General features: G+C 40.8%; 1 protein-coding gene across 1 annotated transcript in view; it reads right to left on the bottom strand.

Moving 5' to 3' along the window:
- Positions 1-26,368, bottom strand: part of nrn1la (neuritin 1-like a) — a 186,523-nt gene extending 160,155 nt beyond the window's left edge. Inside the window, exons 1-2 of the mRNA XM_062035460.1 lie at positions 26,013-26,368; positions 23,351-23,669 (exon numbers count right to left, since the gene is read on the bottom strand). Coding sequence (XP_061891444.1) covers positions 23,351-23,393 — 43 coding nt within the window. The 5' untranslated portion in view covers positions 23,394-23,669; positions 26,013-26,368. The remainder of the gene's footprint in view (positions 1-23,350; positions 23,670-26,012) is intronic.
- Positions 26,369-27,075: the final 707 nt, after the last annotated feature.

Below are 27,075 nucleotides of genomic sequence, written 5' to 3'. Positions count from 1 at the left end.
GTGACCATATGATGAACAAATACACTACGGTACTAAGACTAGCATTGCCTTTAACAGTTAGCTTCTACAGCTGGGTTGCCCAAAGTGCGGCACAGGGGCCATCTGTGGTCCGTGACTCGTTTGTCATCGGCCTTAAGCACATTACAAAATTATAAAAAAAATAGAGATCTCACTTGCACCCCTGGTGGCGTAATCTATCAAAATTAGGGTGGTCCCAAAAAGGAGGGATTTTTCAAATTGACTGTGTGTCGGTTTTAAAAGTGTGCCCCCTCTGGTCAACATATGAAAGAACAAGTGTGTGTAAAAATTTTAAGTGCTCCCTCTCTGGCCAACATATGTAATAACAAGTGTGTGTGAGAAATTAAACTGCGCCCCCTTTGGCCAAAATTAATTTAAATAAATAAATAAATATGTACAGTATATAGAGACATACTGTAATAACTTGAAGTAAATAATGAAGATTAAAAAACAATTACAAACAAAAATTCCAAAAAAATTTTAAATTAACTAAAAGCTTACCTTTTTAATATTTTCATAGTATGTATATATTATTAATGTTGTATATACAAATCTTTATATATATAAAGAGAGAGAGAAAGAGACTGTGTGTGTGTGTGTGTGTGTGTGTGTGTGTGTGTGTGTGTGTGTGTGTGTGTGTGTGTGTGTGTGTGTGTGTGTGTGTGTGTGTGTGTGTGTGTGTGTGTGTGTGTGTGTGTGTGTGTGTGTGTGTGTGTGTGTGCGTGTGCATGCACTTGCACAGTTTGCATTTATTAAAGTGCCTTTTTACGGCATTTCAAATTGACGCTGCTTTAAAACGTATTTAAATTGATGTAGACAAAGTTTAGCTGGCTGACTCTGGCTAAAATGATAGTGAAAGTTGTTTTTCATACAACTTCATCTCACTCTTGTTATCTAGCTAGCAAGGTAGAAGCTCACACTCTTACCGAGGTTGAGACGCATGTCCGACATCATGTCTCCGCTTTAAATGCTGGCGTATCTCAGATGTACGGCCAAAAAAACAAGGTCCGCTTTGCAAAATGAGCAAGGTAGTCATGTTTTTACCAAGAATAAGAGGAAACGTTCTCACACTCTACATGTTATCACTGGCGATGTTTTTGCGAGTGACCCACTTCCACCCGGAAAAACACCAGTGGTGACGTCACGACTATTGTAATTGCGGGCGACAAATTTTATTGTCGACTAATCGTTGCAGCCCTAGTGAATGCTGGTCAAACTTACAAGCTTCGAAAAGCCGCCATAGAGTAACTTCATTTAAAGGCCTACTGAAACCCACTACTACCGACCACGCAGTCTGATAGTTTATATATCAATGATGAAATCTTAACATTATAACACATGCCAATACAGCCGGGTTAACTTATAAAGTGACATTTTAAATTTGCCGCTAAACTTCCGGTTCGAAACGCCTCTGAGGATGACGTATGCGCGTGACGTGGACCGGCGAACACGGGTATGCCTTCCACATTGAAGCCAATACGAAAAAGCTCTGTTTTCATTTCATAATTCCACAGTATTCTGGACATCTGTGTTCGTGAATCTGTTTCAATCATGTTCATTGCATTATGGAGAAGGAAGCCGAGCAAGCAAAGAAGAAAGTTGTCGGTGCGAAATGGACGTATTTTTCGAACGTAGTCAGCCACAACAGTACACAGCCGGCGCTTCTTTGTTTACATTCCCGAAAGATGCAGTCAAGATGGAAGAACTCGGATAACAGAGACTCTAACCAGGAGGACTTTTGACTTGGATACACAGACGCCTGTAGAGAACTGGGACAACACAGACTCTTACCAGGATTACTTTGATTTGGATGACAAAGACGCAGACGTGCTACTGTGAGTATGCAGCTTTGGCTTTTTTTTGCGTATGTACGTAACTTTTTTAAAATATATAAGCTTTATGAACCTTGGGTTAGGTGAACGGTCTTTTGGGCTGAGTGATTGTGTGTGTTGATCAGGTGTTTGAATTGTATTGGCGTGTTCTATGGAGCTAGGAGCTAGCAGAGGAGCTAGGAGCTAGCATAACACGTACCGTACCGTACGTGCGCGTCACGTACGTAACTTTTTAAAAATATATAAGCTTTATGAACCTTGGGTTAGGTGAACGGTCTTTTGGGCTGAGTGATTGTGTGTGTTGATCAGGTGTTTGAATTGTATTGGCGTGTTCTATGGAGCTAGGAGCTAGCAGAGGAGCTAGGAGCTAGCATAACACGTACCGTACCGTACGTGCGCGTCACGTACGTAACTTTTTAAAAATATATAAGCTTTATGAACCTTGGGTTAGGTGAACGGTCTTTTGGGCTGAGTGATTGTGTGTGTTGATCAGGTGTTTGAATTGTATTTGCGTGTTCTATGGAGCTAGGAGCTAGCAGAGGAGCTAGGAGCTAGCATAACAAACACGCAGGTGTTATTATGCAGGATTAATTTGTGGCATATTAAATATAAGCCTGGTTGTGTTGTGGCTAATAGAGTATATATATGTCTTGTGTTTATTTACTGTTGTAGTCATTCCCAGCTGAATATCAGGTCACCCCCGGCTCTCACAGCATCTTCCCTATCTGAATAGCTTCAACTCCCCACTAGTCCTTCACTTGCACTTTACTCATCCACAAATCTTTCATCCTCGCTCAAATTAATGGGGAAATTGTCGCTTTCTCGGTCCGAATCTCTCTCACTTCATGCGGCCATCATTGTAAACAATAGGGAACTTTGCGTCTATGTTCAACTGACTACGTCACGCTACTTCCGGTAGGGGCAAGCCTTTTTTTTATCAGATACCAAAAGTTGCAATCTTTATCGTCGTTGTTCTATACTAAATCCTTTCAGCAAAAATATGGCAATATCGCGAAATGATCAAGTATGACACATAGAATAGATCTGCTATCCCCGTTTAAATAAAAAAAATTCATTTCAGTAGGCCTTTAAATCTAAACCACAGCTTACAGTACAGTCAGTGCCTTCAAGGACGGTCAACTTATGGCGTCCCCATCACAAGTGGAAAGACTCGGTGCGAGGACACGGTTGGTCGTTATGCCTGCAGGCACTTTAACCTTCCAAACATTGAATGAGTTTTCACTTTGCAACATAGGCAATACAAAACTTTTAAAAGGCCTGTTTAAATTGAGGCTACACATCAATCTTACAGGGATAAAATAGAGAGAGAGGGGAAAAAAACGTCTCCCCCTTTTTTGATGTAATTTCGTGAGAGAACAAACTAATTATGTCCAATCAAAGTGGCTCAAAAACCAAAGGGAGTCCTGTAGTAGCACTACGGAGTGATTCTGGGGCCCACTTGACTTGGAAGAAGTATTCTACACATGCATGCAAAGTAGCCAAATCACACAATGACTGTAATGTGATAGAATGTGATCAAATACAAAGACTCAAAACAATCCAAAAAAGTCAAACCTACTGCATGTTGCGACTACGTTGGGAATTCATAATAAAGAAGTGTTATTTAACTGGTTTTATTGAGCCTCTGATATGGAATTACTCTCAGCCACCTTGCAAAAAATATACATTTACAATTAGACTGGAAACAATTTCAGAAAAAATCAGCAAAATTGCAGTAGTACACATTTTCCAATGTTGTACCTTTATCATGTGTGTCTTACACACACCATTAATAAAACACCGGCAGAGCATGACTCTGTTCCTCTTTTCCCTAAACAGTACCGAACATTAATATTCATACACACGCATGTTCGGCGTACAAATCTGTGTCACTCTCTCCCACACACACACACACACACACACACACACACACGAGTAATTTACACAATTAGATTATGAAAACTGAGCGCAATTACGATAGATAGATAGATAGATAGATAGATAGATAGATAGATAGATAGATAGATAGATAGATAGATAGATAGATAGATAGATAGATAGATAGATAGATAGATAGATAGATAGATAGATAGATAGATAGATAGATAGATAGAGATAGAGTATTAACACAGTATAATTAACCATCCAAAGTCAATAGTGTTCTCATCATTTTATATGGCATGTATACACATATACTGTATATATACACACATATACTGTGTATATATATATATATATACAGTATGTATACATACATACATATATACACACACACACATATATATATACACATACAGTATGTATACATACATACATACATATATACACACACACACATACATATATATATATATATATACATATATATATATATATATATATATATATATATATATATATATATATATATATATATATATATATATATATATATATATATATATATATGTATATATATATATATATATACATACATACATACATACACATATATACATAATATATATATATACACATACATACATACACATATATATATATATACACACATACATACACTACCGTTCAAAAGTTTGGGGTCACATTGAAATGTCCTTATTTTTGAAGGAAAAGCACTGTACTTTTCAATGAAGATAACTTTAAACTAGTCTTAACTTTAAAAAAATACACTCTATACATTGTTAATGTGGTAAATGACTATTCTAGCTGCAAATGTCTGGTTTTTGGTGCAATATCTACATAGGTGTATAGAGGCCCATTTCCAGCAACTATCACTCCAGTGTTCTAATGGTACAATGTGTTTGCTCATTGGCTCAGAAGGCTAATTGATGATTAGAAAACCCTTGTGCAATCATGTTCACACATCTGAAAACAGTTTAGCTCGTTACAGAAGCTACAAAACTGACCTTCCTTTGAGCAGATTGAGTTTCTGGAGCATCACATTTGTGGGGTCAATTAAACGCTCAAAATGGCCAGAAAAAGAGAACTTTCATCTGAAACTCGACAGTCTATTCTTGTTCTTAGAAATGAAGGCTATTCCACAAAATTGTTTGGGTGACCCCAAACTTTTGAACGGTAGTGTATATATATATATATATATATATATATATATATATATATATATATATATATATATATATATATATATATATATATATATATATATATATATATATATATATATATATATATATATACACACACACACACACTGTACAGGCCAAAAGTTTGGACACACCTCCTCACTCAACGTGTTTTCCTTATTTTCATCACTATTTACATTGGACTCAAAACTATGAATTAACACATGTGGAGTTATGTACTTAACAAAAAAAGGTGAAATAACTAAAAACATGTTTCATATTCTAGTTTCTTCAAAATAGCCCACCCTTTGCTCTGATAACTGCTTTGCACACTCTTGGCATTCTCTCCATGAGCTTCAAGAGGTAGTCACCTGAAATGGTTTTCACTCCACAGGTGTGCTTGAAGCTCATTGAGAGAATGCCAAGAGTGTGCAAAGCAGTTATCAGAGCAAAGGGTGGGCTATTTTGAAGAAACTAGAATATAAAACATGTTTTCAGTTATTTCACTTTTTTTGTGTGTGTATAAAATAATAATAACAATAAATAGTATGGCCAAATTTGAACACAAACCATGTTTTACATGCACTTTAGGGGCAACAACATTCATGTCATGATCAGTTGCCCTGGTCATGTTTTGTTTAGTTTGGTTTTTCCTTAGTTGTGGGCTAGTTCTGTTTCAGCACCCTTGTTTGTGTTCTTAATTGCATGGGGCACTGATTTTTTTTTGTTACCTGCCTCTGGTTAGTGGTCGGGACGCTCACCTGCTCCTGGTCACTAATCAGACAGCTATTTATTCCTGCCTCGTGACACTTACGTTGGCATTTGTTTTCATGAGAGTTTAGATTTACTCGCTTCTTGCTCCTGTTTTTTTGCTAAGTCCTATTGTTAAGCCTTTGCTGTCGCTTCCCATACCAGCCGCACGTTTTCCTTTTTTTCGTATTTGTGTCCTGCTTTTGAATAAATCATCCTTTTTACCTGCACACTGCTTCCGGACCTTCTTCTGCATCTTGGGGAAACGACCACTGCAATATCATGCAACCTCGACATGACAATTAATTTTATATGGGATTTAATATAAATAAATGTTCCTTTTGTTTTGGATTAGAGAAAAAAAGGTGGCTACTGGGTTTATACAGAATGACATGAGTCCTATGTTGGTTGGTACAAAAGGACAAAAGTCACCACTAATATAGCACACAGCGACATAAGCTCTCCGGAAAAAGTGAAAATAACACACACACACACACACACACACACACCTTTTGCCCAGCCAGACATGAACCTGAGGACGGCAATACTGAGAAGAGCGAGTGAGCCAAAAGAGGAGTGGAGAAAGGTAACTCCAGAGAGAAGATGTAAGAAGATAGGATGCGGACGTACAGCGAGATCGTGGCCTGTGTTTATCAGTAGGTATTTATCAAGCATGTCAGTAAAAGGCAGGACATCACGGGTCACTTGCTCGCACCTTTTTTCATTTCAGTACGATTTGGAGCTATTGGGGAGATGGAAGTAGAAAAGCTCTTAATCATTGGAAAAAGAAAAAAAAAACCTGCAGAAGAAGCAGAGACAGGCTAGAATGGGAAAGCAGAATGTGAATAGAAACCCTGTGATTGCAGAGAAAATGCATGTCCACGTTCCAGTAAAGTCTCTTTTAAAAATGCAGCGAAAGGAGGCCTTCGTCCTTCCCGATGAATAAAATAAATGACAAAAGTGGATGGTGAAAAAAAAGGTTGCCACAAGTGCACACAATGCAACCTTTCATTGCTGAAGTACCCGGCATGTACAGTACAAAGTTGACAAGAGTGCTCCAAAATTTATGAAAGTAGTTCAAAAGTAATAAAGTAGTTCAGTATGTAATAATAAAATACAGAGAAATTAAATTGTGTATATTTCGGAAGTAAACAACATAGGAATGGTTCAATTGGTCTTAGTATTCAATGTTTTATCGTTTATACTTCAAATTGTAGTTGCGGGCACATATTGGCGGACAATCTTAATGGGCGGATTCAGCGCGCACATATTCGGGTGGCAGGTAATCTTATCCAACAAGCACATATCCGGGTGGCGGGCATTCTTTTTTGATTGATGATGACCGACAATGAGCAGCCAGGTTCCAGATGTCCGTGGTCCTTCCCTAAACCTAAGTCATTTTAGTTACAATATATTGTTTTACACAAGCGTGTTCAATATAATTACTTAATAACTAATTAATATATTGCATGTTGGGATGGGCGATGTGGCCTAAAATCTATATTGCGGTATATATTGCAGCCTCCTGCAATATAATATTTAATATATAGGTTATAAGAGAACCATTTTAAATCGAGTTACAAAGGTTCCTAAATTATCTCCTGACATATGTAGTAAAACTATTATCAATCAATTTGCTAATTTACTGTTAATAGTTGGTTACTTTCTGTTGTAACATGCGTCTGTTAAAATTTAAAAATCAACAATTTTTCTGTTGTTTGAATACTTGAGATTATTTTTGGCCATACTACAAATGTGGGCATTGATCCAATACCAAGTCCTGTCTATGCCTATAATATATTCCTTTTTATCCCTGAATGTTTGTGGCATGCACAAGTGAACACTGGTTTGTTGGCTTTTTAGAACCCATATTGAGTAAGCAATATACAGTAAACAAAGCTTGGTGAATGGCGGAAACAGAAACACACACTGAATCACTGAGAATTGGCGACCAAGTAATGGACTGCGTAAACCGGATGTGACGTAGGGAGCTCCGCCTCTCCAAAATGGCCACACACCCATGTGTACAGGAAGTGATGTCAGCAAAATGGCAGAACCCTAAGACTTTTAAATGAATGAAGCGTTCGTTCTGCATGGTGTGCACACAGAGGCATATTTGGCACAATGTAAAGGTTTGTTCAAGGAGAAGTTTGCAAATAGAGAGATTTGTAAATCAAGCTTCCACTGTATCTTAACATTAAAACGGTATGGCATTAGAGGGTTGGTCTTGAACTGGTTAAAAAGCTACCTAATCAACAGGGAGAAATACCTGAATTTTGACAAACTGTAAACATGTTTGTCGAGATTCAGGTATTTCGTAGTATGCCGCACTATATATATATATATATATATATATATATATATATATATATATATATATATATATATATATATATATAGTGCGGCATTCTCAATTTTGGTCCCAGTTTTGATCCCTGTAGTATGCCGCACTATACATACATATATATATATATATATATATATATATATATATATATATATATATATATATATATATATATATATATATATATATATATATATTCAATACTGGGACCAAAATTGAGAATTCTCTATATGAACGACAGGCACGTGCACACATAGGGCCCTATGGGTGCTTGAGCCCCTGCCCTTTTTTGCCTCGTCTTAAAAAGTGCCCTCTGCCTGTGTGTGTGTTTTTGTTTTTGTTTTTTTTGTTTTTTTTCTTTAAACAACATTAATAAATTCCTGTCAGGGATGTAAAAAAAAAATAATAATTAAAAAAATTTTTAAAAAACTCCAAGTTTTCTTGTAATACGGGGTTGTTTGAGCCTGCCGCTTCCGCCAGAGAGAGAGAGAGAGAGGGCGAGTGAGTGAGTAAGTGAGAGGAGAGGGAGCCAACTGCGCCCCTGAGCCGGAGACGTGACAGTGGAGCAACTTGAACCTGTGAGTTATGTTATGGTCTAGTCGCCGTCCACTTATTCAGCATCTAATATGGGTAATATTTGGGAAAAACGCTGTATTATTCTATTATTCAATGTGTCAGCTTCTGTTTTTGCCGGACATCGGAGCACGGCGCATCAATTGAGCACGGCACATCAATTCCGCACAGAGCAGAGCGGATCGTGCGGGACAGGAAGTAGTGTACAAAATACAAAATAAAACACCGGGTTAATTTTCAAAATAAAATGCACTGTGTTTACGGCGGATCACATTTCTCTCACAGTAGAGGTTTAGATATAAAGTTTATTGTGACTTTGCTATTACTGTGTGGGTTAACAAAATAATAATAATAATAATAATGATAATAATAACAATAATAAGAATAATAATAATGATAATAATAATTATTATTATTATGATTATTAATAATAATAATAATTTCAGCATTCTGGGGATATACGATGTAGGTTATCTGTTAGGAATATTACCATCTGTATTTAAACTTGATTCATGTTGATTATGCCTGCAGCACAATGCCAAAAAAAGAAAGGATACAGAAAAGAAAGGAGAAGGAGCGCCAGGATGCAGCTAAGGGTAGCAGACCTCTTAATGCATGGCTAAAATTGATGATTTAACAGCATTTCATGGAAGCCCTGAATTTACATTGAGGAGCATATTTGGGTATGGGTGGCCTCCATCCTACAGCCCTCTACTGGCCCCTGGTCCATATTTTTGGCCCTGTATTGCGTTTCAGTTGTTTAGTCTGAGCTTTAAGTGAGAAAGACCATAAGTTACAACTTGATGGTGTTTTCATCAAGTTAAAGGAAGAAGGACAGATTTTCACATTGAAGTTTTTTCCATTTGGGTATTTATTTTTGTATTTTTTTTCTAAGTTCATGTTGCACTGTTCAATGTTCAATATTAAAGTGCTTATCTTTAACAATAAATAGCCTAATAATAAACCAGTGTTTTGTTGCTTTTCATGTCTTCCAAGCCTATGATAATGTGAATTAACTCATTATGACAATAATTAGTCGACACAAAAGAAATGGCAATCACTTTTGCCTACAAAGGACACACAGCTAAGTAGTTAGCTTCCTATTAGCAAATTTAATTTTACATTAATTTCCATATTGTGTAAAGGACCAAAAAAAAATGTCCTGCCCTTTTCTGACTTTGAGCCCCTGCCCCTCTATAATCATGTGCACGTCCCTGATGAACGACATGAGTAAACAAAGAACTTGAATTTAAATTTAGTACTTTTATCGGCAGAATAGATTAATCCCATGACCTACATCGTTAGCCGCTTCATACTAGCAGTTTTTATTTTTTAGAATGCACAGAAAAGAGAAATACATGCCTGTTTTTGTCTCAGATAAGGATTGTAGATCCATCCATCCATTTTCAACCGCTTGTCCCTTTTGGGGTCGCGGGGGGTGCTGGAACCTATCTCAGCTGCATTCGGGCAGAAGGCGGGGTACACCCTGGACAAGTCGCTACCTCATCACAGGGCCAACACGGACAGACAACATTCACACACTACGGCCAATTTTAGTGTTGCCAATCAACCTATCCCCAGGTGCATGTCTTTGGAAGTGGGAGGAAGCCGGATGGGCAAAATTCCAAAAAAAGGGGAAGTTCCCTTTTAGGGTAAAAGAGAATGTGTGGTCAAAATAAATTGTCATTAATCTGAATATTGCAACATGTTTGTGATTAATTGCATGTTTACATTTAAGTAAATGAATGTTACTCTAGACCAGGGGTCACCAACGCGGTGCCCGCGGGCACCAGGTCGCCCGTAAGGACCAGATGAGAAGCCCGCTGGCCTGTTCTAAAAATAGCTCAAATAGCAGCACTTACCAGTGAGCTGCCTCTATTTTTTAAGTTTTATTTATTTACTAGCAAGCTGGTCTCGCTTTGCTCGACATTTTTAATTCTAAGAGAGACAAAACTCAAATAGAATTTGAAAATCCAAGAAAATATTTTAAAGACTTGGTCTTCACTAACTGACAAAAAAACAGATAACAGATTTGGTGTCCAGTTCAAAGTGTGACATGATTTATTTAAAAAAATTGAGAGTTGACTCTTGTATTTTACATGAGTTATTATTTGTACAAACATGGTGCAAAGTAATTCATGATTTGTTAAGAAATGTTAGTGGCTAGCTAGTTAAAATGGGATATTGTGATTTCACAAGACTGTCTTAGAAGTGATCATTTGAAAATGTTCAATTTGAAAAATGTGCACTTAGAGAAAATATAAAAATAAAGTGTTGCATATTGATATTTATCTGTTTCTATATATATTTATTGTGAGAAATCATTAAGATGATCAGTGTTTTCACAAAGATAAATATCATTAATTATTTATAATAACATAGAGTTAAAGGTAAATTGAGCAAATTGGCTATTTCTGGCAATTTATTTAAAGACCTACTGAAATGATTTTTTTTTTTATTTAAACGGGAATAGCAGATCCATTCTATGTGTCATACTTGATCATTTCGCGATATTGCCATATTTTTGCTGAAAGGATTTAGTAGAAAAAATCGACGATAAAGTTCGCAACTTTTGCTCGCTGATAAAAAAAGCCTTGCCTGTACCGGAAGTAGCGTGACGTCACAGGAGCTAGTATTCCTCACAATTCCCCATTGTTTACAATGGAGCGAGAGAGATTCGGACCGAGAAAGTGACGATTACCCCATTAATTTGAGCGAGGATGAAAGATTCGTAGATGAGGAACGTTACAGTGAAGGACTTGAGAGGCAGTGATGGACGTATCTTTTTTTGCTCTGACCGTAATTTAGGTACAAGCTGGCTCATTGGATTCCACACTCTCCTTTTTCTATTGTGGATCACGGATTTGTATTTTAAACCACCTCGGATACTATATCCTCTTGAAAATGAGAGTCGAGCATGCGAAATGGACATTTAAAGTGACTTTTATCTCCAAGACAATACATCGGTGACACACTTAGCTACTGAGCTAACGTGATAGCATCGTTCTCAAATGAAGATAGAAACAAAATAAATAAACCCCTGACTAGAAGGATAGACAGAAGATCAACAATACTATTAAACCATGTACATGTAACTACACGGTTAAAAATTCTCAGCCTGGTAAGGCTTAAAAATGCTGTTGCTAACGACGCTAAGGCTAATTTAGCAACTTAGCAACCGGACCTCACAGAACTATGATAAAACATTAGCGCTCCACCTACGCCAGCCAGCCCTCATCTTCCCATCAACAGCCGTGCTCACCTGCATTCCAGCGATCAACGGCGCGACGAAGGACTTCATCCGTGGGTTTGGCGGCAAGCATCGGCTAGGCGTCTGCTATCAGGGTAAGTAGTCCTTGTTGTGTTGCTGTAAGTATTGTACTTAGCCGCTAAGACACCGATCGATCCCACCTACAACGTTCTTCTTTGCAGCCTCCATTGTTCATTAAACAAATTGCAAAAGATTCACCAACACAGATGTCCAGAATACTGTGGAATTTTGTCGAAGAAAACAAGAGGCTTTTCTATCGGGTCAGATGGGGTCCAACCACTTCCGTTGCTTTTGTGACGTCACGCGCATAAATCATATCCAAAGGAGTTTTTCAACCGGAAGTGTGGCGGGAATTTTAAAATTGCACTTTATAAGTTAACCCGGCCGTATTGGCATGTGTTTCAATGTTAAGATTTCATCATTGATATATAAACTATCAGACTGCGTGGTTGGTAGTAGTGGGTTTCAGTAGGCCTTTAAGTGTGTATCAAACTGGTAGCCCTTCGTATTAATCAGTACCCAAGAAGTAGCTCTTGGTTTCAAAAAGGTTGGACACCCCTGCTCTAGACTGTGTACACTTGTGAAAATCGGAAACGTATTTATTTCAAATCAACTTTTTTTTTTTAAATGTTGAAAAGCACCTGATTCTTGTTTAAAAAAAACCTTGAAGATGTGCATTCACATCATCATTTGGTCTCAATCTTTTAAACTGTTGGTTTCCTGCCGTTTTTAGCCACATCATTCCCTGTCATGTTTGTGTTGATCATGTTTTTGTTTTGCTTGGTTTTTGGACACTTTTTAGTTATTGTCTTCACTCCCTTGCTTTGTCACTATAGTAACCATTAGTTTCACCTGGTTCACATCCTCATGTCACGCACCTGTCTCACGTTTTCACTAATCAAGTCACTAGTATTTAAGGCCAGTGTTGCCAGGCAGTCGGCCTGGCGACATCACTCTTGACACACTCCTGCCACTCTGTTCATCCTCATGCTGATGATCTGTGCTGCTCTTTTCCATGCTTTTTCTCATGCCAAGTAAGTTTTTGTTTATTAATGCCACAGTTAGTGTTTTTGTTTCATTGTTCATAGTTTCTGCCTTTGTGCAAGTTTTGTTTTCATAGCCAAGTTTTGAACTTCCGCCATTGTGCGCGCCTTTTGTTTGCTTCCTTTTTTGTAGTTTGTTAGTGTTGAAATAAATCATGTATTTAAATTCACGCCTTGCTCGCACCAATTTTCCGTTGCCTTCTGGGAGAACAAACCACGCCAAGGACCCAGTCTTGACAGTATGTCGCCAGCATAAAAATTCTCCCGCACGAAAATTGGACGTTTTTGACGAGGCTTCTTGGGCGGTCCTGCGCGCAATGGAGGAGGAAACGCTGCGCTACTCCTCCATGGAGCACAGAGACATGATGTGGGGGCCAGATGGAAGACTGGTGCCATTGTGCTCCTTTTGGTCCGACCAGCCACGGAAGTGTCGCCCAAGACGGAGGACTTCCGCAAACAGAGAGGACGCCTCACTGCCGCAAGCTCCTCCCCCTCCGGGCGGAAGCAAGCAGCAGGCAGCCCAGCTTCGCCCTGATGACGGCATAGACCAGGAATTTTTTTTCAACTCTTTTTCTTTCGATCCCCCGCCCCCCAGGACTCAAGCCACTCCCAAGTCACAACATTTCCCCCCCCCCACTCAATCCCAGGTGGGGAAGAATAAAATACTTTTTGGACAATTAAAAGGGGAGGATTCTGCCCCCCTCCTGACCTCCCTCCACCCAGCCCAAAAGACGGTTCAAGACCGCGGGGAGCGCGTCTTGGATCCGCTCCTTGAGGGGGGGCTAGGGCTGGGAACTGTTCAGGTGGGGTCGCTCTTCGTCATGCCATGCCACAGCCTCAAGCACGACCGCCGCCACCAGTTCTTCGGTCTGCCAAGCCACAGCCTTCGGCACGGCCGCCTCCACCAGTCTTTCGGCCTGCTAAGCCGCAACCTCCGGTTCGGCCACCACCACCGGTCTTTCGGCCTGCCAAGCCGCAACCCCCGGCTAGGCCACCTCCACCTGCTCCACGCCCTGTTCCAAGGCTTTCAACATGCCAAGCTCCACCACGCCAAGCGCCACGCCAAGCGCCACGCCAAGCGCCACCAGTCGCAGCTCCACGCCAAGCGCCACCAGTCGCAGCTCCACGCCAAGCGCCACAAGTCGCAGCTCCACGCCAAGCTCCAGTGCTGCCAGTAGCAGCACCACGCCAAGCTCAGCTACCTACTCCATGCCAAGTGCCGCCAGTCGCAGCTCCATGACGCCAAGTGCCGCCAGTCGCAGCGCCACGCCGCCAAGTGCCGCCAAGTGCCGCCAGTCGCAGCGCCACGCCGCCAAGTGCCGCCAGTCGCAGCGCCACGCCGCCAAGTGCCGCCAGTCGCAGCGCCACACCGCCAAGTGCCGCCAGTCGCAGCGCCACGCCAAGACCAAGACCCTCGCCAAGACCAAGACCCCCGCCAAGACCAAGACCAAGACCCCGGCCAAGACCAAGACCCTCGCCAAGACCAAGACCAAGACCAAGACCAAGACCCTCGCCAAGACCAACACCCTCGCCAAAACCAAGAGCCACGCCAAGACCCGCCACGCCGAGACTCTCCGCCTGACGCACCACGCCGAGCTTCGCTGCCTGCTTCGTCTGCTGCACCTGCGTCATCGGCTGCTTCCACGCCTGCAACGACGACGACGCGCCTGCCTCCTCGTCAGCCACGAATGTGGCCACTACCTGGTCGACCGCCACGCCAAGTGCGCCGATCTCCTCGTCGGCCATGGATATGGCCATTCCCAGGTCACCCACCTCGCCTGGTACAGCGGCGCTCTACGCGTCGCCGCCACCTGACTCTGCCCCGGTGGATTCGGGGACACTTAGTCTGGCGACCCACCGCCATGTCCCCCTCCCGCCCTCCCATGACTATTGATCATTGTTTAGTTTGTTTTTGGACATCTGGGATCTGTCCGTAAGGGGGGGGGGGCTCTGTCATGTCTGTGTTGATCATGTTTATGTTTTGCTTGGTTTTTGGACACTTTTTAGTTCTTGTCTTCACTCTCTTCCTTTGTCACCATAGTAACCATATTAGTTTCACCTGGTTCACATCCTCATGTCACGCACCTGTCTCACGTTTTCACTAATCAAGTCACTAGTATTTAAGGCCAGTGTTGCCAGGCAGTCGGCCTGGCGACATCACTCTTGACACACTCCTGCCACTCTGTTCATCCTCATGCTGATGATCTATGCTGCTCTTTTTCATGCTTTTTCTCATGCCAAGTAAGTTTTTGTTTATTAATGCCACAGTTAGTGTTTTTGTTTCATAATTTCTGCCTTTGTGCAAGTTTTGTTTTCATAGCCAAGTTTTGAACTTCCGCCATTGTGCGCGCCTTTTGTTTGCTTCCTTTTTTGTAGTTTGTTAGTGTTGAAATAAATCATGTATTTAAATTCACGCCTTGCTCGCGCCAATTTTCCGTTGCCTTCTGGGAGAACAAACCACGCCAAGGACCCAGTCTTGACATTCCCAAGTTTTAGCACATTATCCACTCTTACAGTACATGAAGCCAAACCAACATATTACTATTTTACACTTGGCTGTCTAATTATTATTGATTCATAGATCGGGACACCAGTAGCTCAGTCTACAGAGACCGCTCTGAGACCAAAGGTGCACAAGGTTCAAATAGCATTGCGGACAAAAAGCAAGTTGGAGGAAATTGCAAGTAGTTATTGGCGAGGTGTGAAAGTCTGCTTCCTGAGTACTGTCAAGGTGGCCTTGAGCAATCCAACAAATCCCCCGACTAGCTCAGCTGATAGGCACAGCATTGTGATGCGCTGCCTTGTTCCCTTCTAAATTGTTTCTTAGCTACTTTTGCCACAACATAGTGAAACTATGATGTTTACTCTTGTATTAAAAAATGTAGACTAAAAGTATTTTTTTATTAAAAAGTTATTTAAATGTAAATAGTTACCTGGGGATAGGGTGATTGGCAACACTAAATGGTCCCTAGTGTGTGAATGGGAGTGTGAATGTTGTCTCTGTGTTGGCCCTGCAATGAGGTGGTGACTTGTCCAGGGTCCCCGCCTTCCGCCCGTGTGCAGCTGAGATAGGGTGCGAGACCCCATAAGGGACAAGCAGTAGAAAATGGATGGATGGATAGTTAATAAGGGTTTATTGACAGGCAACTTGTCCAGGGCCTATCCAGTCTCTCACCCAAAATCAGCTGGGATAGGCTCCAGCCTACCTGTAACCCGGATTGTAATCAGTGAGTCACAATCTAAATGTTTAATGACCGGACGACTCTGGGTCAGTCTGCATTCTCAGTGAAGGCCTCACATCTGTGGAACTCTTTGCCCTTGGAGTTAAAGTCACAGTCACCATCATTAAACTTTTCTCCACAAAACTGAAAAGATGGCTTAAGGAAAATCAAAAGTGTGAGCACTAGAACTGGGTGCAGTATGGACAAATGGGGCCAATTATTTTCAATGTGTTTTCATTTTTGTACTTTGTATGGGTTTTACACTTCTCTCATCTTTTTTTAAAAGCCTAACCAGGGACAAGGGTTGCAAATTAGCCTGTGGCTAGAAGTCCCCGCCATCCCCGTTGCGCGGTTGGGAGAGTGGCCGTGCCAGCAACCTGAGTGTTCCTGGTTCAATCCCCACCTGGTCACGTTCGTTGTGTCCTTGAGCAAGACACTTCACCCTTGCTCCTGATGGGTCGTGGTTAGGGCCTTGCATGGCAGCTCCCGCCATCAGTGTGTGTGAATGTGTGTGTGAATGGGTGAATGTGGAAATAGTGTCAAAGCGCTTTGAGTTCCTTGACGGTAGATAAGTGCTATACAAGTATAACCCATTTACCATATTATGTACTTTGACATCGGTTAGCTATGGGTAGCAATGTTTAATTGTACTGTCCCTGACAAATAAATACATAAATAAAATAAATACAATTGATACTGTTACACAGCCATCCTGTGTTTTTGTCAGACTAAAGTTGAGATAAAATAATTGAATCATTCAATGATCTTCCGCTGACGTAACTGAGGCAAAATATGTCGCAGTCATCTCAAACTCCAAACGGCTCGTTTGGAGGATGTTTGGAAGAAGGCAAGACTGTTTTATAAATATCCGACATTCCTCCATGGTTTAATTTCGAATTTGCGGGAACCACGGAGAGGAAACCCACAACCGGTACAGACAGTTTTAAAAAAATTGGATTTGCATAATGGGACCCCTTTAATGTGCAGCTCGCATGGTACTGTAGTTTCTAAAAACAAAACTAGATGTTTATGTGGAGAGCGCCCAATGACTTGGGTTTTTCCACCTGACTAAATATGCCCCTTGTTCTGCAGCCTGATAACTACAAATTTGTGAGACTGTTACACCACTTGGACAAAGTGCCTGAAATGCATTGCCAGAGACGTTTCAGGGATTTTTGAGTCATTCTGCGCTGAAGAGAATATTAACAGTCCTCAATATTTCATTCAGATCAATAATGATGATGGATTAACCCGCATTTAATGCACTCATTTTGACAGCCATAAGAAATACATTATATAATACTTTGACTGATGAGCCCTGCTTTCCTCCTTTTAGAAACAACCTAATAAAATGACGTAACTATGACTTGAAAAGGGAAAGAAGAATATTTTGGTAATTTGTCTAAAATTGTGACAGAGAGTGGACTAAAAAGGGTGTTTTTGACTTGGAAAGTGCTGAGGAGAGTCCCATGAGACTCAGCTGTGAGCAAGAGGAGGAGGACATATGCAATACAGTCAGAATTGTCCTTGATCATGGGACTTTGTTGCTTTGTCCCCACTGGGACAATAATCCACATTGTGTATCGTCTTCATTGCTCTGATAGCAGCATGAGATGATGATCAAAGAGTGATGGTGACATATTCGACTTAACAGGGGTGTCACTAGGTTTGAAGAACGGGGGGCCAAAGATTGTTTGGCTCACAACTTTTTGGCAGTGTATTAGAATTACACAACAAACGCGGATGAAATACAGATGGTGAAAAACTGGAACTGGAAGAAAGCTTTAGTCATCTTTGGTAGGCGTAAGATGGCCCAAACACACAAGGATAGTGTTGTTGCATGGGAAAGCTAGCAGGCAACTTGCAGACAGAAAAAACGTTGCACAGATGATAGCGGTGTAAACAACACCACAGAGTTGACCTGAAAACAGAGGAGGTTCTGGTGGAAAGAAACGTTCTTGCCTGGAAAACAGCCACCCAAAAGGTATGTTGTCTGTGCACAAAATCTTTCATTCAGGATTTCTTTTTGAATAGGAATAAAATTAATGGTGAAAACGTGGACTGGATTTTCAGAAATGTGGGCGTTACTGGCTGAACGGGTTAGATCAGGGGTGTCAAACTCATTTTAGAACACATGGAGAAAAATCTACTCCCAAGTGGGCCGGACTGGTAAAATCACGGCACGATAACTGAAAAATAAAGACAAATTTAGATTGTTTTCTTTGTTTAAAAATAGAACAAGCACATTCTGAAAATGTACAAATCATAATGTTGTTGTTTTTTTTTTTTTTTACAATTACCTGTTGCGGTTAATAGTATATATACTTTGTCGGTATTTATATTTTCTGAATAAATTATGTGATAATGTTCATCAGTCAACTCATTGGTGTTCATTTTCAATCTATCAAGATAAATTATATCAAAATCAAATTACAGTATGTTATTTATGTAGTTTGCTCATGTTCCTCAACTGATATACTTACATCATGTGGTTTATTTTGTACATATGTAGCATCATCTACAAAGATACAAAGAATTGCTATTGCGACATCTAGTGGACACATTAAGAAAAGCTGTTTCTTTCATTCAAAAATGTCATGTTAATTTTTATACTTAGCAAACTCATCCCACGGGCCGGATAAAACCTGTTCATGGGCCTGATCCCTTCACTGTCTCCCTGTGCGTTACAGAATCAATTTTAAACTCCTTTTATTTGTTTTTAAATGTCTAAACAACCTCGCGCCAACATATCTCTCCGACCTCCTTCAGCCTTACTGCCCCACCCGATCCCTAAGATCAGCCGATCAGCTGCTACTGACGGTCCCGGACACAAGGCTGAAGCTTAGAGGTGACAGAGCTTTCGCCGCTGCTGCTCCCAAGCTCTGGAACGACCTACCTCTTAGTGTTAGACAAGCCTCCTCTCTTCCTGTTTTTAAATCTCTCTTAAAAACATACTTTTATTCCATGGCTTTTAAGACTGAGTGATACCCATCCTGCAATGGCGCCCCATAATACACCTGCTGTGAACCTGTTTTTATGTTTTTATGTTTTTATATTCTATTTTTTTTTTTTTTATCGTGTTCTGTTTGTGTTGTGTTGTGTTTGCTCGGTTCTCGTATTATTTTTAACCTGCCCATTGTACAGCACTTTGGCTACCCCTGTGGTAAATTTTAAATGTGCTTTATAAATAAAGTTGATTTGATTTGATTTGATCTGATCGGGCCCTCGGGCCGTACGTTTGACACCCCTGGGTTAGATAGTAAGCGCTGACAAAGGGCCCGTTTACACTGCACCCCAAATCTGATTTTTTTTTTGCCTTCAAGTGACACAGATCTGAATTTTTTTTGCCAGTCGAAACGCTCCAAAGTGCTTCAAATCTGATCTTTTGGCATCATATTCAGGCCACATCAGGAGGTAGTCCAAATCCGATTGGAATTTGATCTTTTCAAATGGGACTTCAGTCTAAACGCAACGCGACCTCAATGCGACCTGTATGTGATTTTTTCGTCAACTTTGGGCGAGCTACGTCACTCGTGTGCGCCGGGAAAGATGCAGTCGCCAACGGAAGTGGATACTTCATCACAACATCCGGTTTCGGTGAGCAAAGTCTTTTAAAGACAACCAAATTTCCGGTGCATCACTAGTCAATAGTGCGCAAATAATAGGATATAGGGTTATACGGTATACCGGTATTAGAATGAATCATATTCGGTACTATACCGCCTCTAAAAAGTACCGGTCCCTCCCACCCCCCGTCGTCGTCACGTCATGACATTGCTGGTTTATGAGCAGACGAGCATGTTCGCCAGCGCACACACACGGAGTACTTACAAGCAGACACATAGTGTAGACAGAAAAGAGAGAACGGACGCACTTTGGCTTGAAAACTAACGATAAAGGTGAAGTTATAACACTGAAACACCCTCAGGAAGAGGTGCTTTAAGACATGGCTAGCAAGCTAGCGGCTAAAGTCCATCCGCATTCGGCAGTGTTTTAGCTACTTCTAAATCACTAATCCTTGTCTCCATGGCGACAAATAAAGTACGTTTCTTACAAGTATCATCCCTGCAGGATGAGGAATAGCTAAACATGCTTCACTACACACCGTAGCTCACCGGCGTCACCGCTAATGACACTCCTGTATGTAAACAAACGCCATTTGTGGATCTACACCTAACATCCACTGTAATGATACCAAGTACAGGACCGTATCTAGTGGATACTACTATGATTACATTGATTCATTTTAGCATCACAAAATCTTCTTTCGTTTTTTTTTTTTTTATATTATATTTATAAACTCAGTAAATATGTCCCTGGACACATGAGGACTTTGAATATGACCAATGTATGGTCCTGTAACTACTTGGTATCGGATCGATACCTACATGTGTGGTATCATCCAAAACTAATGTAAAGTATCAAAAAACAGAAGAATAAGAGATTATTACATTTTACCAGAAGTGTAGATAGAACATGTTAAAGGAGAAAGTAAGCAGATATTAACAGTAAATGAACAAGTAGATTAATAATTATTTTTCTACCACTTGTCTTTAATAATGTTGACAAAATAATAGAATGATAAATGACACAATATGTTACTGCATTTGTCAGCAGCTAAATTAGGAGCCTTTGTTTGCTTACTTACTAATAAAAGACAAGTTGTCTTGTAGGTTCACTATTTCATTCAAGGACAAACTTGGAATAAGAAACATATGTTTAATGTACCCTAAGACTTTTTCTTAAAAATAAAGCCAATAATGCAATTTTTTGTGGTCCCCTTTATTTAGAGAAATATCGAAAAGTATCGAAATACATTTTGTTACCCGTACCAAACTATTGGTATCGGGACAACACTAATTCAATATGTAATATATGAATATATATATTGATTCAGAAGAAATCAGCGATTGTTGAAGGACCAGAATGTGGCATTTGCTTTCATGTGAGTTGAAAAATAAAGCTAACGTAGATCCACGCTGATGTCTGTGTCTCCTCTATTTAACAGCCATTAAAAGATTACAACCCTCACAAATATATACATTATATTACTATTACACACATTTTTAAGGTGGCCGACTTTTATTTTATTTTGTAGTAGCCATACGTTTTGGGCGCATGGCTGCGATGGTTGTGTTCTCTCATATGCAGAAGGACAATCAGCGTGCAGGTAGGAGTGCGCCTTAATTATTCGAGGTAGGACAAAATACAAAAAGTCAGACGCTAATAAAGCGTGGAGCCAAAAACCAAAATAGTCGCCAAGGGTGAACTGCAAGAAAGTCTCTAACAAGGTGAAAACAAGACAATAGGTAGAGCGAGCATTGACCCAGCGACTTGTGCTGGGTGACTAGAACATACAAAGGGGAGAGATTAACCAAACAGCTGGTGGGGAACACTAATTACTAAAACAAGGGCAGGTGTGGACAATTAGTGTCCATGGAAACCAAAGGTAAACAAAAGGAAAAAAAGGTTAGAGCACGGAAACATACTAACATAGGAAAGTCCATGACCCTGGCAACGAATCATGGCAAACTTATTTTGTTCACTTCATCACACTGCATGCAAGTGATGGCGAGACCACATTGGGGCCACATTGGGGCCACATGCACTTTTACACTGGAGTCTGATAAAAATCACATTTTACTTGCAATGTAAAAAGTCAAAAAAAAAAATTGGGGGCCACTTTGGCCTGCAGTGTAAACGTATTCAAAGGGTCTCCACCTTACTGTGAAGTGAAGCCAAACCAAATGATTCATGATCACTTTGAATAATGACAGGTTATATTATTATTATTGATTTAAATTCATATTCCTGCATATGATTGAATTTGTCTGCAAAAATAAATAATCACACCAAATCATGCACAGGGGTTTAAGATTATTTTAGGGCGGGGTCAGCAACCCGCGGCTCTAGAGCCGCATTCGGCTCTTTAGCGCCGCCCTAGTGGCTCCCTGGACCTCTTTCAGAGATGTGTGAAAATGGAAAAAGATGAAGAAAAAAAAAAGTTTGGTTTCAATATATTTTCTGTAGGATAAAAAACATGACACAAACCTTCCTAATTGTTAGAAATGCCACTGTTTACATTAAACATGCTTCACTGATGAGAGTATTTGGCACGCACCGTTCAGTCCTACTGATTGCAGCGATCCTTGAACTCATCATAGTTTGTACAACTTTCTCCGATGCTGCCACAGAAAGATGTGTTTTATGCCACTCCTTTGTCTCATTTTGTCCACCAAACATTTTATGCTATGCATGAGTGCACAAAGGTGAGCTTTGTTGATGTTATTGACTTGTTGGAGTGTTAATCAGGCATATTTGCTCAGTTCAGTGCATGACAGCAAGTTTATCGATGCTAACATGCTATTTAGGCTAACCGTGTGTACATATTGCATCATTATGCCTTGTTTGTAGGTATATTTGAGCTCATTTAATTTCCTTTACTTATGTCGTCTGTGTTTGATTTATATTTGCATGTCTCACGACACATCATCCGTACGTAATATTGGCTGCATTTGTGTGCCCTGTTGTTCCAGACCACAGCAAACGTTACCCGGCTTGCAAAGATTGTGATGAATCCATTAGAAGAAGACAGCCTGCCATTTCCTTAAACTTAAGACACACACATTTATACCTTCGGCCATTCTGAGCCAGTAATTTCCAGGAGTTATCTCACCCTGTGAGAAGCCTCCATTTTACTAATGATTTCCAATGTTGCAAAGATGTGTAGAATAAAAATTAAAATACAACATGTCTGTCAATGAAGATTTGCATCAGCCTTTGATAGTAGGCTAATATAGACACTTACATCATGTGTTGCCTTCATTATAACACTTATAACAGATTTTTTTTTTTTTGGTCCATAATGGCTCTTTCAACGTTTTGGGTTGCCGACCCCTGTTCTAGGGTTAGGGTTAATAATGGTTTGCAGCATGAGATGATGATAGTCGATTTAGAAATGGGTTTGAGCAGATCACACTGGATTATTCAAACTTTAAGTGAAGTTCAACTATACCTTAGGCAGGCTTATTGTGACAGTGGCAAGTTATGAGTCCGCTTTATTTGCAGCAAAACGCGCCATGTGCACTCCTTGAAAACACAATCGTCACTGTGCTCGTAGTGACGCTTGGCTGCACGGGTCCCCCACAAACTGCACCGGGAGTGACTTACGACTCACACAAACAACTTCAAGGCGTCATTTGGAGTACTTACTCAGGATGAGAGCAACAGGCAAGAAGTAGCAGGCAGAGTTCATGATGACGCGTCCTCCGACCAGGCGGGAAATGTCCACTGCGGCGTCAGCTGGGAGACACTTGTCTTGTAGCTCTCTTCAAAGTCTTTGTCCTGGGCTTGCTGCAGCGTGTAGTCCGGAGGAGAGAGTGTGTGTGTGTGTGTGTGTGTGTGTGTGTGTGTGTGTGTGCGTGTGTGTGTGTGAGAGAGAGAACGAGAGAGCGAGGATGGGGAGGGGAGGTCTGTGCGGTGGAAGAGAAGAAGTGGGAGGGGAGTGATGAAGCACGGTACCACATCTGGCCTGCACGGAACATGAGAGAAGATTCGGGCAAAGTTAGCCGACAGCGGGAAAGATTCTGTAACTTCAAGTAAGAAATATCTATCATCTGGATATTGACTTAATTAGTGCAGACAGATGTTTCAGCACCTTAGAAAAAGCTAAAAAAAAACGATATTTGGTAAACATACAACAGGCCTGGGCTATTATTTTGCCTCGGTGGTCCAAATGTTGAGAAAAGAATGTGTCTAGGGGCCGGAATATCTATTTTTAGGATCACTAATACAAAAACCTCACAATGTCTGAATGCTTAAAACGTTATGACAGACCGCCTTAAAAAACGGAATGGAATTAAAAAAAATGTTTTACTGAATGAGACACATACTTGCCAACCCTCCCGAATTTCAGTGCCCCTCCCGAAAATCTCCCGAGGCAACCATTCTCCCAAATTTCTCCCGATTTCCACCTGGACATCATCATCATCATCATCGGCAGTCACTCGTAGTCGAGTACGACTGTCCTCAGAATGGATGGGTTCCCATTCGGGAGGACGCCTGCACGTTTTTGATTGATTGATTGAGACTTTTATTAGTAGGTTGCACAGTGAAGTACATATTCCGTACAATTGACCACTAAATGGTAACACCCGAATAAGTTTTTCAACTTGTTTAAGTCGGGGTCCACTTAAATTGATTCATGATACAGATATATACTATCATATATACTATCATCATAATACAGTCATCACACAAGATAATCACATTGAATTATTTACATTATTTACAATCAGGAGTGTGGAGGGGGGGTGGGGGGGGTGGGGATATGGACATCAAGTAGTGGACATAGAGAGAGAGAGAGAGAGAGAGAGAGAGAGAGAGAGAGAGAGAGAGAGAGAGAGAGAGAGAGAGATCAGAAGGCATAAGAAAAAGAATCTGCATTTGATTGTTTACATTTGATTATTAGCAATCCGGGGAGGGTGTTAGTTTAGGGTTGTAGCTGCCTGGAGGTGAACTTTTATAGCGGTTTTGAAGGAGGATAGAGATGCCCTTTCTTTTATACCTGTTGGGAGCGCATTCCACATTGATGTGGCATAGAAAGAGAATGAGTTAAGACCTTTGTTAGTTCGGAATCTGGGTTTAACGTGGTTAGTGGAGCACCCCCTGGTGTTGTGGTTATGGCGGTCATTTACGTTAAGGAAGTAGTTTGACATGTACTTCGGTATCAGGGAGGTGTAGCGGATTTTATAGACTAGGCTCAGTGCAAGTTGTTTAACTCTGTCCTCCACCTTGAGCCAGCCCACTTTAGAGAAGTGGGTAGGAGTGAGGTGGGATCTGGGGTGGAGGTCTAGAAGTAACCTGACTAGCTTGTTCTGAGATGTTTGGAGTTTAGATTTGAGGGTTTTGGAGGTGCTAGGGTACCAGGAGGTGCATGCGTAATCAAAAAAGGGTTGAACGAGAGTTCCCACCAGAATCCTCAAGGTGCTTTTGTTGACCAGAGAGGAAATTCTGTAGAGAAATCTCGTTCGTTGGTTAACCTTTTTGATTACCTTGGTTGCCATTTTATCACAGGAAAGGTTAGCCTCTAGAATGGAACCTAGGTAGGTGAGAATGGAACCTAGGTAGGTGACGTCTTTTAGCGTGGGGAGACTGATGCGCCTGCAGCCACCACACGGTCCTTGGCAGAGAGGGGCCTTGATCCAGTGGCATGGATCCATGACGACTGGAGACCACCCTCTGTTGCAGCCTTCATCCGCCTTCAGTGCCGTTGTGACATGCAGTGTCATCCTCCGCCACTTCCACCGTTGAGGTCTTTGAAATGCTATTCAACCCATAGCTGGGACCCTGACAGGTACTACCACCCCGGGTCAGAGTGGACCTGGGAGCAATGGTGACTTGGGGGCGTGCCTTAAAGGCATTGCCTTTAGCGTCCTCTACAGCCTGTCATCACGTCCGCTTTTCCCCATACAAACAGCGTGCCAGCCCAGTCACATAATATATGCGGCTTTTACACACACATAAGTGAATGCCATGCATACTTAGTCAACAGCCATACAGGTCACACTGAGGGTAGCCGTATAAACAACTTTAACACTGTTACAAATATGCGCCACACTGTGAACCCACACCAAACAAGAATGACAAACAAATTTCGGGAGAACGTCCGCACCGTAACACAACATAAACACAACAGAACAAATACCCAGAACCCATTGCAGCACTAACTCTTCCGGGACGCTACAATATACACCCCCGCTACCACCAAACCCCGCCCCCCCGCACCCATCTCCCGAATTCGGAGGTCTCAAGGTTGGCAAGTATGATGAGACACCCAGAATGTACTGTACATGAAAATAAAGAGTGCTGTTACGTTGGGATGGCACGGCTGCGATGGTCGTGTTCCCTCCAATGCAGAAAGGCAAGCAGGAGCAGCGTGCAGGTAGGTTTGAGTTTTAATTACCTTAGGCAGGACAACAAAATACAAAAAGCTCAGACGCTAAACGAGCGTGGAGCAAAAAAAAATATCTAATTGTCACCAAGGGAGAACAGCGAGGAGTTCTAGAGTACGGAAAAACACGTAAGCGTGGTGAAAAACAAGAAGTAAGGTAAATGTGGCGAAAGGTGAACATTGACCCAGTGACGAGTGCTGGGTGACTGAAAACTATAAAAGGAGAGTGATTAACCGAAACACCTGGTGGGGACACTAATTACTAAACAAAGGCAGGTGTGGGGAATTAGTGCCCATGGAAACAAACAGTAAACAAAAGGAGAGAGGGTGCAGCCAGGAAACAGACTAACATAGGAAAAAAGCTACACTGCAAAAAGTGAGTGTTCAAAAACAAGAAAAAAAAAAAAAAAAATTAGGGGTATTTTATTTGGACTAAGCAAAATTATCTGCCAATAGAACAAGAAAATTCGGCTTGTCAAGTCTTTCCAAAACAAGTCAAATTAGCTAACCTCAATGAACCCCAAAATACCTTAAAATAAGTATATTCTCACTAATAACAAGTGCACTTTTCTTGGTAGAAAAAAAAACGAGACCTTTTTGCTCAATATGTTGAAAAATATTATTAAATTACGTAAATGCTAGTGCCTTTATCTTGACATAATGATATGCGCTCTGCATCATGATTTTTTTTCCATGCTTGAAATAAGAAATTATTACTTTAAAAAAGCAGCTTTATACTTGTGAGTGTTGATGACACAGCTTTGCAACAGTTGATATTCTAGTTTCAAGCATGTTTTACTCAATATAGGTCATAACATCTCAGCAACAAGCTTTAATATCTTACTGAGATCATTTAGGACCAAAACCCTTAAAACAAGTAAAACACTCTAACATAAAATCTGCTTAGTGAGGAATTATCTTATCAGACAGAAACTAAGCAAATATCACCCTTATTTGAAATATTTAATCTTACTTAGATTTCAGT

This window comes from Entelurus aequoreus, linkage group LG24 (genome assembly GCF_033978785.1).
Source record: "Entelurus aequoreus isolate RoL-2023_Sb linkage group LG24, RoL_Eaeq_v1.1, whole genome shotgun sequence".
Classification (NCBI taxonomy): domain Eukaryota; kingdom Metazoa; phylum Chordata; class Actinopteri; order Syngnathiformes; family Syngnathidae; genus Entelurus; species Entelurus aequoreus.
This window is presented reverse-complemented; position numbering and strand designations above follow the sequence as displayed.